This window comes from Nasonia vitripennis (assembly GCF_009193385.2).
Source record: "Nasonia vitripennis strain AsymCx chromosome 2 unlocalized genomic scaffold, Nvit_psr_1.1 chr2_random0002, whole genome shotgun sequence".
NCBI classification, from domain to species: Eukaryota; Metazoa; Arthropoda; class Insecta; order Hymenoptera; family Pteromalidae; genus Nasonia; species Nasonia vitripennis.
The window spans coordinates 1,711,776-1,728,891 of NW_022279608.1; the positions used below are offsets into that span (position 1 = coordinate 1,711,776).

The 17,116-nt window shown below is 37.1% G+C and overlaps 2 protein-coding genes across 18 annotated transcripts in view; both read left to right on the forward strand.

Moving 5' to 3' along the window:
• The window catches only part of LOC100680429 (protein unc-79 homolog), a 2,400,004-nt gene that overhangs the window by 1,038,406 nt on the left and 1,344,482 nt on the right, over positions 1 to 17,116 (forward strand). The gene's annotated exons all lie outside the window — the stretch shown is intronic.
• LOC116416255 (putative nuclease HARBI1) lies at positions 554 to 2,318 on the forward strand. Of its 2 annotated transcripts, XM_031923966.1 has the most exons (7): positions 788 to 924; positions 1,002 to 1,138; positions 1,229 to 1,283; positions 1,356 to 1,488; positions 1,570 to 1,717; positions 1,789 to 2,035; positions 2,124 to 2,318. In XM_031923966.1, exons 2-7 carry the CDS (start codon positions 1,003 to 1,005, stop codon positions 2,260 to 2,262), a joined length of 858 nt encoding a protein of 285 aa, XP_031779826.1. In that variant the 5' UTR covers positions 788 to 924; position 1,002; the 3' UTR covers positions 2,263 to 2,318. The 2 variants fall into 2 exon arrangements, with proteins under 2 accessions (XP_031779825.1, XP_031779826.1); XM_031923965.2 differs by having other exon boundaries at positions 554 to 924; positions 1,002 to 1,283.

The window sequence follows — 17,116 nt, forward strand, 5'->3', positions numbered from 1 at the left end:
CGACTCCGTGTAAGCTATCCAATCTTTGTGTTGAGTGTGTAAAAACATCAGACACCGAACTCAAGAGTCAATTATCTAATGGAAATATTGTGCAATTAGTGCAACTCGATAAGTGGGCTACGCTTATGGTCCTTATCGAGGTTAGAATACTCAAACGCGGAGGAAACGTACTTACTGGATTTCTCGCTGGTATTGAGTGACCTGAGACTGGGAGTAAAGGATGTGAAGTGCTTGTGACCTCTGGAACTGGGTGGGCTGTCTTTCAGAAAGATTTTCTGTCAGCGGAAGCTGTCTTGTAAAGGTCTCAGGTGGATACGCCGAAAAGAGCAATTTTGAAACTGGATCTGCGAGTGCTCCAGAATATAGTGAAGAAGAGTTTGTTTGGATCGTGGAATGAATAGAATTTTCAGTGAGGAAATGGATGCTTGAGTGGCTGGAAGTATAATCCCTTCTGCACTGTGCTGGGCCCTATCTTCACACTTACAGAAGCTGTAGCTGACGCTTCAACAAAGTTAGTATGCAGTAATTATTAGTTACTACGCAGTTCATTGTTTGTTTACACTGTAGGATATTTCTAGATTTGATATAGCCTACCTACCTTTTCAAAATCTTCTTAACTTCTTTCATGTTCAGTTGCTTTGATTGTAAAATTTTGCACTTTAGAAACCCGAGTATTAATTAAAAAATTCAATTCAATAGGGAAAGACAAGTTAAAGTCTTTGTGTACAAATAGGTACTATCGTACCTTTCATATTTTTCAATGGCTCAAATAGATGCATTTCTTCTGGATATATTCAATGCATAACAAGAAGAACGAGTTCAAAGGCTGAACAGATTTCATCAGCTTCGACTAGAAAGACAACAACTTCGAGATGTATCAAATCCTTTTACTTTACCTGCCGAATTCTTTAGAAGATATTACAGGTAAAATATGTTTCTATTTACTCATTAAAATACAAAGCTATTTTTTACATGAACTATATTAATTAAATATTTTTTAGAATGCCTCCACATGTAGTGATGCGACTGATTAGGTTGGTTGAGAACAGACTAATCAGAGAGAGGAGTACTGCAATCCCTACACATCTTTCAGTATTAATTACTTTAAGATTTTTGGCCGAAGGAGGTCTACAAAAAGGTTTCGCACAAGATTTTGTACATCCTGTAAGCCAGAGTACAGCTAGTCAATGCATTGCTCGAGTCATTGATACTATTAATCATTTAGCAGATGACTTTATACGCTTTCCTGGAACAGAAGGGCAAAGAGAACATAATTCAAACCGGTAACAGATCTCTCTTGCATTTCTGAAAAAATTAAATACATTTGAATATTTATTTTCAATATTTTTTTACAGCTTTCAAAGGACTACTAGGATTCCTGGTATTATTGGGGCTGTTGATGGTTTTATGGTGACGTTTTATAGGCCAACAATAAACGAAGAAGCATTTTTTAACTATCGTGTAGGAACTTCCATGAATGTACAAATAGTATGTATAACATATACTTTGTCATACATCTACAAAAATTATTAACATAATATCCTACTTTAATATAATATTCTATTTTAGATTGTAGACTCCGACTATAACATCCTCAATATTCGAGTATGTCCTGGAAGTAATAACGACCGGTTCGTCTGGCAATTTTCAGAAGCTAAAGAATACATGGAAGATCTACGGGCAGATGAAAATTTTCCTAATCGTTACTATATAATAGGTAATCCATTCTCATTTATATACTGTTGACTGATTATTTTTAATTCGATTGTAAATTAAATTCTGTTCTAGGAGATAGTGGCTACACTCCCTCTCGGGTATTATTAACACCGGATCTCAATGCAGCAGAAGGATCTCCAGCTCATGTATATACATTAGAGCATGTAAGGACTCGATGCATTGTGGAGCGTACTATTGGAATACTTACCAATGTGTGGTTGGTTATTGATCGAAGTAGAAAATTGCATTATTCTCCAGAAGCAGTAGTAAATATTATTCATGCTTGTGCTGTTTTGCACAATTTTCGAAGAAGACAAGGGTATGTATAAATATCATTACAATATTTTTTTATAAAAAACAAATAAGTGATTGGCATGTTCAAATATTTATTCATTCATTTTTTTCAGCATTTTAGATGAAAATGATCATAATTTTCAGCCTGCAGAGCTTCGTGATGATGTTAATAGGAGAGGAAGAGGAGAAGCAGCAGAATATGCAGCAGGAATTGCAGAAAGAAACCATATTATTACACAGCATTTTATGTAGATTGTAACAATTTATTTTATTCTTTTTATAAATAAAACTTGTGTTCTGGCATCGTATATTGTGGAATGTAGTAGATTTTTTTTTATCATAAAAAATTAGTTAAGCATTTCGATTAATATTAAATTAAATTAATTAAATTAATTGAATTAATTAATTCACATATGGGGAATAGCATGTCACCTTTGAATTTAAATTAAATGTATGAGTCGCCATTCATGTCACGAGATACGAGTGCGCTATAGTTATAGTCGTAGTGCGTGTGTCTACGAGCCAACACAAAATCTCTAATAAAAATTCTGTGAGATAGGGGATATGAGACGATTATTGTTTTCTCAATTGTCACATTTCCTTAAACTCGTCGAGGTTTATGTAAATCCGCCCAAAAACGTACTATCAATGCTAAAAACATCGCGTTGCGCATGCGCATTGGTATCTGTTTTATCATCATGTGTCGTGACAGGACGACACACTGGTCTGTGTCGCTGGTTTGACTGTCTCACACGACACGCTTAGACAATAAGGCCCCTGGTGACTCGCCGGCGGACACGAGCCGACGAGCGAAGAGGCAGGCGCTTGGAGCGTCACCCCCGAACTATCAACCCCGAGAGTGAGCTCCTTCGGCGACGAGGAGCGCGCCGACAGCAGGAGCGACTTGCGGCAAGAGCTGCAGACGCTCCGAGACACCATCCGGGAGACGGAGGCCTGGGAGGTGGACCTCTTCGCGCGGTTCGACGTGTACCTCGAGGGAGCCGGACAGCAGGCAGACGCCGAGGCGTTGACTTGGGTCACCCGGATTGAGAACCGCTGCGAGGAACAAGCTCTCATCGCTGGGGCTCGGCGGCGGCGAGCAGACCGTCGCCGCGCTCTCGAAGAAGAGGCGCGCAAGGCGCAGGAGCGCCTCAACCGGCTGCGCGAAGAGCGCGAGCGGCTGGAGAAAGAAGCGCGCCTGGAAAAGCAGGGCGCAAGCACGGCTCGCACGTGCGCGCCACGAGGAGGAAATCCCTCGGCAGAAGGAGCAGCAGCGCGCAGAGTATCTGCGCCAGAAGAGAGCCGGAGAACCGCGCTGCTTCGTGTGTGGATACCCGGGAGTGAGGCGGTCCAACCACTGCCCGGACTGGAAGCTTCAAAGGAGATTCTGGCCTCAACTTTGTGGGTGGCAAGGGGGGGGGGGGGGGTGCTGGGGCTGTGGGAGACGTTGGGGGGAGTATAGCCAAAATAACTATATAATATAGGAAGATATATATATATATATATATATATATATATATATATATATATATATATATATATATATATATAGGAAGATATATATTGAAATATGTATAGTTCATAAATACATTTTGTAGTAGTTGAATTTTTAATTACAGATACTTGGACACTTTATAAGGACAATTAGAAGTCGAAAGAAAAAGACGACAAATACAAAGAAAAGACAACAGCAGAAAGTTCAACCTATCGCAAGTCGAACAAAATTAATTCAAGCACGCCAAGGGTTCGTCTTCCGTAAAACTCAAGCAAGAGTTCTACAAATTTCAGTGGGACTCACAGTCAACAGTCTCACAGCAACAACACCTGCCTCTTCACCTACTGTCGCCGAGGACAAGCTAAAAGTGGACATCATAAAGCAGGGCACTAGCTGGGATGTCGTGCATCATTGTACCCTGCCGTCAAGCATGCTGGACTTGTTTAGCAAGCAATTTGAGCTGTTGGAGAGATCGGCTGACGATCTTGGATCTTTTATATTAAGAAGATGCGATGCCATGAGCGGTGCTACAGTCAACGCATCAGCAAGCAGTGAATCACAGGAGGAACTCTGGGCTCGCATAGCATTGTTGGAAGGAAAAATCGACGACCAGTCAAGGAGCAACTCAGCGACCTCGAAGGTATGGTGGAAGATGTAGCGTCAAAGCATCGCGCACATGATGTTAATCGCTCTCGCTCTGATTCCTCATTATTTGTCTTAGAGATATTGATGAATCTACTTCCAGTATGGACGCGTATCCTCCGACAACTGACATGACATCTAATAATTCTAAACAGGATCGCGCTGCTTCAAAGTCTTATGCACAGGGATGACGCCATCGTAAAAAAAATCTGCAGCCTTTGAATTTTCATGTAGATGGCGTCGAGTCAAGGTCGGTTGCGGGGGGAGGCTAGTCTGGATGTCGCGGGCTCGACTCTAAGCGTGGGGGCGCTGACGTCTCGCGTGCGACTAAGCGTGTTAGGTCATCTCCTCCTAGCACAAACACATCCGATGTGGTTGGAGTACGTGATAGTGAGGACGCGGCGGATTTAATTATTTCAAATATTAGCGATGGGACAGACGCACGGTGTCTAAAAGTAGCTCATGCTGTCCTCACTACGATCGTTCTATCCATATCTATGGATGACGTAGTCTCGCTGCGTATACTTAGGCGCGACGATGCCAAGCGTGGTCCTCAGCGGAATCGCTCGCCGTAGATAGTGCGTCTCTCTCGCCGAGATATCGCGAGTAGCGTAATGCGCGCGAAAAGCAATTTTGCCGCGCTTACTACGAAAGAGATCAACGTAGTCTTGCTTGACGAGGAAACGTGTAACAGCTTGATAAATAGTAAGCTCTTTATTAATAAGCTTCTAAGTCAGGATAACTTCACAAATTTCAACAACCTTAAACGTATTGCATATGGGTCAAATTTTAAGTACATTTGGCATCGAGACGAGCGATTCCTTATCAAGCGGGGAGACAGTGATAGGACTCACGAGTTTACGTCAGCAGCGGACTTGCACGCACTAGCTGCATCTTATAGTATTATAATAAATGTTGATAACAATGACAACGATGATAATGCCATTCAAAATGCCACTTTAACTACGAGGGCCAATCAAAATACTGCCGAAACTACCGTACCGACGCGGGCGAAAGCAACTGTGGCTCCAACTGCGTCGGATCACGACTGACTGGGACGGGACAACACGAGGGAGAGAGAGAGAGAGCGGAGCATTAAAGGCGGGATTTCCCAATTCGACGTCACTGTATGCGCACATGGGCATGTTTGGGCAGTATATTGCGAATGCTCGTCCGTCCTACCACCTTTTTGGCGTGGCTGAGACGCGCTTCGGGCACGAGGTTCATGACGTGTTTGCGCAGGTTGACGGGTACTCGGTTTTGCGGCAGGACAGAAACAAGCGTGGAGAAGGCGTAGCCCTGTTTATCAGTAATACTTTCAAAGCGACTATTCTGTGCTTATCGCAATTAGAGGTAGAGGCAAAACCGGAAATCCCGGAGTATTTAATGTGTAGTGTTCAACAGGGTAAAAACCTCCAATCTTTGTTGCCGTAATCTATCGTCCACCGGGTGTCTCTTTCTCTGATAATTCAGAACTTGCGAATATCTTGCGGAGTACCTTTCCGTGAGATATAATTATAGGCTAGTTATGGGCGATATTAACGCCAAATGTTGCCAACCTCGCAAGACGCGGAATTTGTCAGAGGCCTAGCCTGCGAATTAAACCTAAAATTAGTGAATGAATGGCGCGACTCACCATGTCAGGGATTCTGACACGTGGATCGAAGTGATCTTTACTGACGACGACAATGTGGTGCTGAAAGCGAGCAATTTGCCGGTGGACTTCTCAAGCGGCCATACCATCATTAACGTTGAGATTAACTTCTAGACGACAGAGCCTCCTGCTCTCAATAGTTTTTCATACAGGGACTTTGAATCGATAAAATTAGAAGAGCTTTTATATCTTCTGGCTGCTTGTGATTGGTCTTCGGTAAATTGTTTCGACAGCGGAGTCGATACCCGACTAGAACATCTTAGTCGAAACATCATGACTGTCATCGACCAAGTAGCTCCGCTAAAAGAATTTAAACCAAGAAAGAAGGGCTATCCTCCATGGGTCGACGCCGAACTAAGACACTTATACAGCCGACGAGACGCTTTGAAAATACGACACAAACACGCCTGACGAGGCTCTGGACGACGTGACGACCTATGGACAGAGTGTCAATCTCTCGCCACTGAGGCTGAACAACTCACCAATCAAGCACGAGAAGAATTCATACAAAATCGAGTTTTTGACGCACTGGAAAGTAATAAAAACGTCTGGAATGAATTACGGAGTCTTGGCCTTATTTCAAAGGCCAAAGAGGATTTACATAGCTTCACCACGGATGAAATGAACACTCATTTCGCTGGGCTGTCTATATCTGATGCCGAGCGCGAGGTTAATCTGAGTGGCATCCTGGCCGAGGCCAATGAGGATGGTTTCAGTTTTCGTGAAATCACATTTGCGGACGTGGTTCTGGCGGTCGCTCACTTTTGATCTCAAGCAACGGGGGAATGGCGCAGGGCGCTCGCCTTTGGAATTCGCTCCCGCAGGTTATGCGGACACTGCTTTCGCTTTAAAATTTTAAATTAGCGATGCGAAACTACCTCCTGCCGACACTCAGCGAAACATAATTTGATTCTGTTATATTGTATATGCGCCTGCGCCTTATGTAGTTGTATTTGTTACTTTTCTAATCTAGTCTATATGTGTCATACACTACAAAATGTGACGTGTACCTGTATGTATATATAAATTGTGATGACGAATCTGTGATAACCAGTATTGAAAACTTATATGTATGACATTTGTATATTTTTCACTTTTTGAAAATAAAGCCTACTCTATACTCTATACTTTCAAAATATTGTAAAATTATATTTTAAAACTTATTAACAAAAATATGTATAAATGGCGTATGAAAAAAATTTGGTTTTGGTGCTCATTCTGCTCTGAGCTGTAGAAGCGGTAACATCGGTGAATCCTATTATTTTAATTAATAAAATCATCTAAGATATACTTTTAAAGTTATTTACTCAAATCATTGCAGTATTAGAAGCAGACAAAACGTTCGGAAAGCTGCGCTGGTTGAACTTATATAGATACATTCTTGTTGCTTGCCCGTCGAAATGATCAATGTTGAATCAATGCTGATTTTAATATTGATTTCAGACTCCATATTGATTTAATGCTGAATCCATGTTGAATCAAAGTTGAATTAGTCCGAAAACGCAGCGTGGATTCAGCGTTGATTTAAGACTAAATTCAGTGGATTTCTAAGTTCAATTAGGGTTGAAATAAAATTGTAAAAAAAAACGCCAAGACCTGAGCTTGAACCCATGACTTTTTGATTCGTAGACGAAAGACTTGACCACTTAGCCATTTTGACACTTGCAAAACCTATAGGTGTCAGATAGTCTCGAATCTGGGTACCTTCCCGAGTGCACAGAGAGGTCCAGTCGAGGATCCAGTCCAGTATCATTATAAAAATCATGATAGAGTAGGTTAATTTTCGGTTATTCGCTCTATAGAATTCCGTTTATGTTACATTATGAGATATAAATGTAAGTGTCAAAATTGCTAAGTGGTCAAGTCATTCCGGAGAACCGGAGGAACGGAGAACGCCAAAATGGATTGCTCTTTAATATAATAGGGGATATAACTTAAAATCTTAAATTGGTAAACTTTCTATTATACCCTTGCGACCACTAAACACTTTTATATGTATAGATATGTATAACATACATATACAACTACCGCATAGAAACATAAAGTCAAAAATGATAAAACTTTAATTTTGCTTGCATTGAACGTAACACTATGCCTTAAAATTATTAAAAAATACAAATGTAAATAATTAACTCAATGATATATGATTACTGCATCACAGAATCGACTTCTCAAACAAATATTAAACTAGGTAATTTTACTAAATTATAATTTATGCATTGTATAAATTGATTAAATTGTAAATAGATTATACATAGCAGATTATAACAATCATAAATAACAATTAACAATTTGCAATTTTTATTATGATAAAATATCAATGACATTATACTTTGCAATAAAGTGCAACAAAATCATTTATATACAAGATAAATAATAATTTTAATAAATTAAAAATAATATACTTTACTAGTCAAGAGGCTGATGAAAAATTCATCTGCTACAAACATCATATACATTGAAAAACATGCAACAATAAAATAAATATTACAAAGTACATGCTTAATAGAAAAAGTTTTAAACAATAATTTTTGTATTTAATTTATAATAAATCACTAAGAACACAGCCCCACAATAAAAAAAATTTGTAAGTCCCAAAAACTTGACCACGGTACTTATATGTTTTTGGGATCGCTGAATCCGAATCCAGGGTCATTTTAACCCCATCAGATCTTAAGTCAAGGTCAAATAGGGGTCAAATTATCAAAATACATTAAGAAAAGACTAAACCATGGTTTCTTGGGGTCGCTGAATGCGAATCCGGGGTCAGTTTAACCCCATCAGAACTTTCTCAAGGTCAGTTGAAGGTCAAATTATCGAAATACATGAAAAATACACTAAAACAATGGTATCTTGGGATTTTTTCGGCCGCTGAATCTGAATCCGGGCTTATTACAACCCTATCAGGTCATTGTTAAGGTCAGTTGAAGGTCAAATCATAAAGATTCATAAAAAGTAAAATCAAACCATGACATTTAGGGGTTTTTGGGATCGCTGAATCCGAATCCAGGGTCAGTATAGTCCCATAAGGTTATATTTATGGTCAGTTCAAGGATAGTTCAAGGTCATGGACGTAAAGAGAGTGAAAAAAATAGTTATAAACTGAAACCATGCAAAAGGTAATGTAAACCATAAAGCAAAGAACAATATATATGCAAGTACAATCGTATCCTTTAAAACTATATCATAGTTTGCTGCTCCTTCATTTACTTTAAATTTGTTAGAAGTATATGCAATTCAATAAAATACCCGTAAAAATATTAAGCCCATTACTCTTTTTTATGGTAACGAACTATTTTATTGTCAAATGATCTACGAAGTGGATTACGCTTCCGCTTCTCCGATGTTGATGGTAGATCTCTTTTTAACGACCAACAGTAATCTGCTAACATATTTACGTCCCATCTTCCTTGGTACATGCGCTCCATTTCCTTGATATCTTGGTGAAATCTCTCTCCCTACTCTTCGCTGTAATCACCTAGGTTTTTTGTTTCTTCAGTCTTGTAGTATTTCTTTTAAGCCCACTGTTCCCGTCTTCTGGTTCGATGACACTCTTTGCGGGCCGCGTCAATTTCTTTACCACCAGTATACTGGCGGTCGTCTATTGTTTGGAGCCCTCCTTGGAATCGTTACGTCGCATGCTCGGGTAATATTTCCCATTAACTGCTCGACCTTATCATTCGTAGATTCAAACAGCTGTATTTCTTCTAGAGCCAGCAGGAATGTCTCCTTATCATAATCCTTCTTTTTCCAACCGACTCTTTTTGTCGTTGCCCACCCGTTGGATCTCTGCTTTGATATTCTCACCTCAATTATTATCACTTGGTGATCACTATTTGTGTAATGATCACTCACCGTCCACAATCTAACTAAGCTAATCAGGCAGCTGCTGACAAACGTGAGATCTGTGATGGACCCTACGTCTCCTCTTTGAAATGTGTATTTCAAAGAGGAGTATACAGAAGCAGCTGAATCAGCTGCATGCAACGGAGGTGTTTCGCGGGCGGAGAGGAATCTTCCGCCGCATCGAGGGAACGCGATCTAGTCGTTTTACGAGTTATTCGTTGATCGAATTCACACCCCGTTACAGCTTTGTGCCCGTTATTTCTACAGTTAAAGCGAAGCTTACTTCTATCTTCAGTTACTGTCCAGTGTCTGCCGATATGGCCAAAACCTACGCATTTATAACACCTAAGCGGCTTGTTTTCTCAGTTAGCCACCTGTATCCTACAGCTGACTCATGCTATTCTGATCTTTTGTAGCATCGTGATCTTAGCCGCTATCTGAGCTAGTACCATTATCACTGGAATCTGCGTTTCACCGTACGACTTTCGTAGAGATCTTATCGTAAAGTCTCCTATGATCTTATTTCGCAAGATTCCTACTGTAGTGCTTATAGTGCCTCTTCTTTTAAGGTAAGCATGCCCACATCTCCTACTTTCAATGGTTTCTTTTTGCTACTTTATTACACGTAGCGTTGTTATATCGATGTTTATCATGATTATTGTTTCTTTTAAAATACATTTTTACATCTTTAGTCATGCAACCAATTTTATTTGATTGTTTTAATTGTTCTTTTTCTATTTTGTGACACATCTTATAAGATATTTCATAAACTTTTATTTGTCTGATTAGATTATCTAATTCTTTAAACAAAAATAAATTGCATTCGTTCTCATCATTATATACATCTATTGTTTCTGTAAATTTAGGCTGCATAATATTTGTTATACAATATGGTATATCATCTTCAAAAGTTTCATCATCTAAATTTATTATTTCATAATTTGGAGTATTAAAAAATGTATCCTTTATAAAATTCCTTTTATTATTTTGTTTTTTAAAACGATTAAATAATGCTTGCTGTTCTTTAATAAGTCTTTTAGTGTATAAAGTTTCAAATTGTTCAAAATTAATCTTATCAAAATTTAAATAAGATTGGATAAAAATTTTTTAATGAATAATATTTTTTTATTAGAAATTGTATCAAATATATCTAAATTAATTGTCATTTTGAATTACTTGATAACGGAAAAAAAAACAAATTAAATGTATCATACATTAAATATACATGTCGCATTTGGCTTAAATCGAATTCTACACTACATGAACATATATTAAATACAATTTCTACTGCGAATGCAATAGCAAATATTCCACAATCATAAGAATTCGTTTGGTTTTGTACCTTGTTCAAAAGTTATTTTCAAATGGTGGGCCAATAAGAATGTTATGATCATTAAGATCATTTATACTATAATAAATATAAATTGTATTATTATTGTAATATAGACCTATCCAATAACTATTAATGTTATTCCACGAAAACAATATTTGGACATGTTCATTATTTCTGTCAATAGACTGAATATTAGATCATTGAAAATGTATAGTGGATTGCATGATAAAACGTTTATAAATCTTTAAAATATTAATTAATTCTCATTAAAATTAGTAAATCTTCAGTATTTAAAACAATGATAAATTAAAAAAAAGATATAATATCTGATGTATAAAACTTTATTAAATTAAATTAAACAAAATCCATAAATTTTGTTTGTGCGTGTGTGTGTGTGTATACACACACACACACACACTAATGCGCAACAGGCTAGGGGAACAAACCCCGAAGATAAATCAAACATGGATAGTGAGTTAATAGCTTTACTACCCCAAGCGGGTCAAGCCACAGTGCCCAGTCCTGCCGTCGATTCCGATCGGGTAAAAGCCCCAGTGGTCGACGCTGCCCCATGGAAATTGGGGAGGGGGGAAACTTACTTAAAAACCGCAGAGGTTTATCACCTGATCCCTGCTCCATGTAGAGACGCAGGTGATATGGGAAATGGAGGTTGATGCAGACACGGATAAGAGAGCTGTATGCATAACACAAAGGAATGCGCACTTGGATCGCATTGACAGTAAAATCAATGAACTGATGGATAATGTTAGGGACAGGAACAATGTGCACAAGCGAATTAAAGATCTTGCCCAAATCATAAGAGCGAGCTATAAGAATCTCTGCACGGCAGAAAATAACTTACAGCAATGCCAGCGTCCAGGAACACAGGGAGGGAAACCCAGACAACCCCGAGTCTCAGTTCTCAGATGGCGGGTACAACAAAGGAAGCCTTAACTACTCCACAGGATAGAAATAGAGGTAATAAAAAAGTGAGTAATCAACCTAAAAAGGCAGCGTAGCAGGAAGTCGTTACAAGAAAGTCAAGGAAAAAGGAGAGAAAGGCAAGCAAAGAGGATAAAACTGTCCTTGGCGTTACGAACCAGAATAGGACCAGCCAGGATGGACCGAAGCGGGCAAGATCTCCTGGACTGCTGAAGGAGAAAGCTATGCAGACATTTTACTATAAGCACTATAGAAGGAAATCTCTGCAAAAGACGTATGGTGACACGCAAACTCGCCTAACCTTTAAAACCTTTTTAAAAGGTAATTTTTTTTAGAGATTATTTCTATAACTATACTTTAAATAATTACTGGTTTACTATTTCAAAATTATATATTCAATAAACCTTATTTTTGATAATATAACGTATTATATACGTTATATTGTTACGAGTGAAGAGTGCAACGAAAAAGTGACAGACCCCGGGCTCGAACCGAGATCCTCTGGCTTGGAAGGCATACGTTCTGTCGTCGAACCACGACCGCTACCGCATTGCACTCTTCTACTCGTCTTCTTATAATAATTACATACCCGTGACGTGTGTACACACGTGACAAGATCAATACAATATAATTTAATTTAAAAATATAAAAAATTTAAAAAAATAAAGAATAATTTTAATTTAAAAATAAATGTTTGTAAAATAAAAAAATTCAATTACTATAAAACTAAATCCTTTAACTTATTAAATTGAACAGAATTATTGTTAGATTTAGAATCTGATTCTAATTGTTTAAATTAAGGTTTTAGTGAACTTGATTCATCAGTTTCAATAAATTGTTCAGGAGGCATTTTATGGTATTTTTCAATTATTTTCAATAAATCATTTTCAATGAATAAGGTAACTAAATTTTAAAGTTTTTAATAACTAGTAATATAGAACTGTTTATAAATCTACTTGGTTAACTATATCTCTAGCTATGTTAACAGCAAGAAATAAGGGTTATCATACGTATAAAGGAATGGGAGGAATAATAATAATGAGGTTCCTCATTATTCTTCCGTATTCCTTGCTATTTCTTCTATTCCTCTTACGTATAAGCCCAAGGAAGAACAACTTTGATGTTCTTCATAGCTATCGATGTATCAATCTATCTATAAAAGCGATAGATTCAATCTTGTTAAAAGTTAATCGATTTCTTTGTAATTTTTCATAAAGAGTTTTATCGACTTATATCAATCTTATCCTGTCCAATGAAAGTCTATGGCGAAAAATGTTATTAAGAGTTAAACTTAAAGTCGATAAGAAATGTTATTGATTTTTATGAACTTGTACCAATTTTTTTCATGAGCTTTGCACTTTTTAAAATACAAAATAAAAAATATCTTTAACATAAAAAAATATAGAATAATTACATTAAAAAAAAAACCTTATTAACAAAAATTGTATGTGCACATATTGTTCCGGACGTAACCGAGGGCTGCTAGAGATAAGAGCAAATGCAGCGTATTTATACTTTATTAATAATATATTCTATCTATTAGTAGTTTTAGCGAACGTTTCTCCGTCATTTGGCTCTCATATGCGCGAATCGACAAGGCGATTCATGGCTTCAGGCCAGTACGGTTAGGAGTGATTTCATAATTATTCCTAGACTGCCACGACTCTCTCTAGGAGTTTTACTCTGCGGATTTTAAGGGTCACTTTCAGTGCGGAGAGGCTAAAGGGCCGACCTGTGACTGCCAGGCCAGAGAGTCAAGTGGCGGGAGGCGTTCGCGCGGGCACATGACTGCGTGTGTATAGCTATAGATATAGAGTATCGCGCGTACGGTTTCGAGTCCCTTTGGCAGTTCTCGGGAAAGCGCCTTTGTTCTAGCGGGCCCGAGTTTTCGGTGGCGTTTAATGAGTAGAGCGTCAGTTCTCGGCGACAACTTGTGAGAGAAGTTCACACCAAGACCTGATCGTTAGGAGATTTCAATAAAGTCATAGTATCTGATCAACAATGATTTCACAGTTTATTTTTGAACCTTAATCTCCCATACATATATAAAAGATAAATCATTAAGTTGATCATCCATAATGATTTAGAAAACAATAGATCGATAGATAACCGAGCGAGCGTTAGCAAGCGAGGTATAGCGTGCTAGTCTTCATTAATCCATAAGTATTCATGTTTCACACCCTTAGCGCAAATAATCATTTGAATAATTATTTGATTAATCACTGATTAAACAACTGATTTATTAAGTGGTTTATCAAACAATTAATTAATAAAACACTTGATAAATCACTTGTAGATTTTCTGTAAATAAGTTAATTACCAGAAATTAGTATTTTATTAAAATAATAACCCTAAAAAAGTTGAAATCGAAAACTTTTGAAAGTATAACAACTTAGAAGTAGTGAAAAATAACAACAAAAATTTTCCTGGCCGATATTAGAACCTAGATCTGCAGCTTGGTAATCCGTTGTCCTATTACCTAAGCTTCCTTAACTTATAAGTATATAATAAAGTTGTTATTTAATTTTTGTCTTTAAATCCTTGCGATAACTCATATTTTGTTCTTTCAAATAATTTTATATGATATGAATTATAAGTTAATTACTTTTATATGCAACGTCAACAGAAAATTCTATTAGCTCATATGCATTTTATAACGGTTCCATTCACTCTTTATTAACACATGTATGAATATTAGTTATTCATTATTTATATCTTAACATTTATCATAAAAAATAAATCAATATAACTTCAATAAACAAAATATAAGTTATTCCATGTATTTTGAGATACAAATAAAATTAAAACTTTATTATATACTTATAAGTTAAAGTAGCTTAGGTAGTAGGAAGCGGACGCCCACACTGCCAACCCGGGTTCTTATCTCTGACAGGAAATTGTTTCTTTCATAGGAAGCTTTGTAATAGTGATTTCTGGAGATTGTCTAAAAACATGTTGAAAGTGTTTTAAAGTATTTTAAATCATAAAATAGTGTTTTTGGAAAATGTCTGTATGGATGTTTGTGTGTGTGTGCGTATGTATATACCTGTATCTTAGCTTCTACTAAGTGGACTTTAAGCCACCAAGTCTCATTTTCTTTGTTTTTACTGTAACATGATAGAAAAAAAGTCCGTTTTTACATTTTTTAACTCTTTTTTTTATAGTATTGCTTCCTTCTAGAGGAAGCTTTGTAATGGTAAAATTTTCAGTTTTGCTAAAACTTTGTAGGCACGTATTTGGAGGTGTTTAGAGTTCGAATCATGCGTTTTTAGAAAATGTCCGTGCAGATAGGTGTGTGTGTAGGGGGGGGGGTGCGTGGGTATCTGAAAAAGCATAAAATTGCCTACTTTTTCCCGCAAGATTTTCTAGATTGACAGTTCGGTTCAATTTTTATGATAAAAAGGTGATTGAAGGGGACACGACACATTTAAACTTTGAAGAAATCGATTTTTTTATTGTTCATTTAGAAATAAAATATTCCCAAGAACACGCTTCTGATACCCGTTTATTAAAAAAAAAATTTATCGCAAAGTTATAAGCAAAATAATAAAATAAAATTTGTATCGTTTTTTCGTAAAATTGCGTATTTTTCATTTTTTGTCTAATACGACTAATAATTTTAATTTTAAGTTTTATAAGTTTAATCTGAATAACATTTTTATTGTAAATTTTAAAAATACTATTTTTTACTGTCGTATACACGTATATTATGCTTCGCAGACATACTTTAGTAAATGAATTAGAGCGTATTGATAAGATTTTTTTTGCGTTATTTTCGAGATAAATTTCTAGTTTCGCTTTTTATATAAGGCTCCGATCAAAACGTAGGGACATTTATTTGAATTCAAATAACGCGCGCCCGCGCGCCACCTGTGGGCACGTTGGAATCAGTGTCGGAGAAGGATAGAGCGACCGTTCCGCTGTTATGCTAGCGGACAGCAAATATTTCAAAACACAGATGATATAGTCCTGAAATGTGTTTTACACTGAGTAAACACAGCTGATCTTTTAATACATAAAAAAAGCTGATATTTTTTAAAAGTGTTTTTAAATTAATCTAAGTAGTGTTTCCAGTGTTTTTGGGGTTAAAGCTTATAGCTTATAACCCTACAAAGAAAAAACAAAAGTTCAGTGATTTTGAAAATATGTGTGATTATTAAGATACCAAGGGTAGATATGCGTGTACCCATCCAGACAAGAAGTACTCTCAAGGAAGAGGCAAGAAGAGACAAAGAAGATTTGTAAGAGTAACGAGTGAGGATGAACCTGCCAACAAGTCAAGACTTGAAGTTCATCAAAGAAGATACAAACCCTAGCAGCGGAAGATACCTCTGAGATCAGGAATAGATTGATTGATATCAACATTCTATTTCCTGTGCTTGAGGATATTTTGATTCTTAACCAATGCCATGGCAAAGTTCAACTTGGCGAATCCAAAGCATAAGATTACGATTCAAGATTCAAGTAATGTGTATTGAGTGTGTCAACTGACAGCTTTTAACTTATGCAGAAAAGTTGGCGTCAGAAACCATGCTTAGGTGAACAACAGAAGAGCAGTAGTTACATTTCGTGCTCTTGGTCTTGGACACGCTGGTCATCATCTATTTTGTAGGTTGATGGACTACTTAATACCCATGGCTCAGTATGCATGTAATGCAATCAGCGAACGATGTAGTGTATAAAAAAGTGGCCAAGGACTCCGTGAAAACTGCAGTGATGGAAGAAAAAGCCGCTACAGAGATTGGAGCTCCTGGACTAAACATTTTGCCATTTGGAGGTTAGACTGGTAATTTTCTGCAGTTTTAACTTGAAGATTCTACACAGTAACCAAAAGAAAAGATAAGTATAAAGTGTTATGATTATCAAGGATAAAATAACCATTTTATCACATTTTTATAAAAATTCATGAAATGCCTTTTTTGGTTGCAGGTAAGAAAAGCCGTACAGAACCCAGAGGTATAAGTGAATATACCTCATAATTGCTGAGAGTCAAGGTCTATGTATGTGGAACATACAAAACTTGGTCCCAAAGGATTTGGTAAGCACTAATTTAAGTTACGCTTTCAACAATTTTCATAAACTTTAAAGTTGATTATCTATAAATGTTGTTTTTACTGATTTCAGCTCACTGTCCGTAGTATTAGTTATCGCATAGTTCTTTTAGCCTCAAACTCAATACTCAAGTACATCTGAT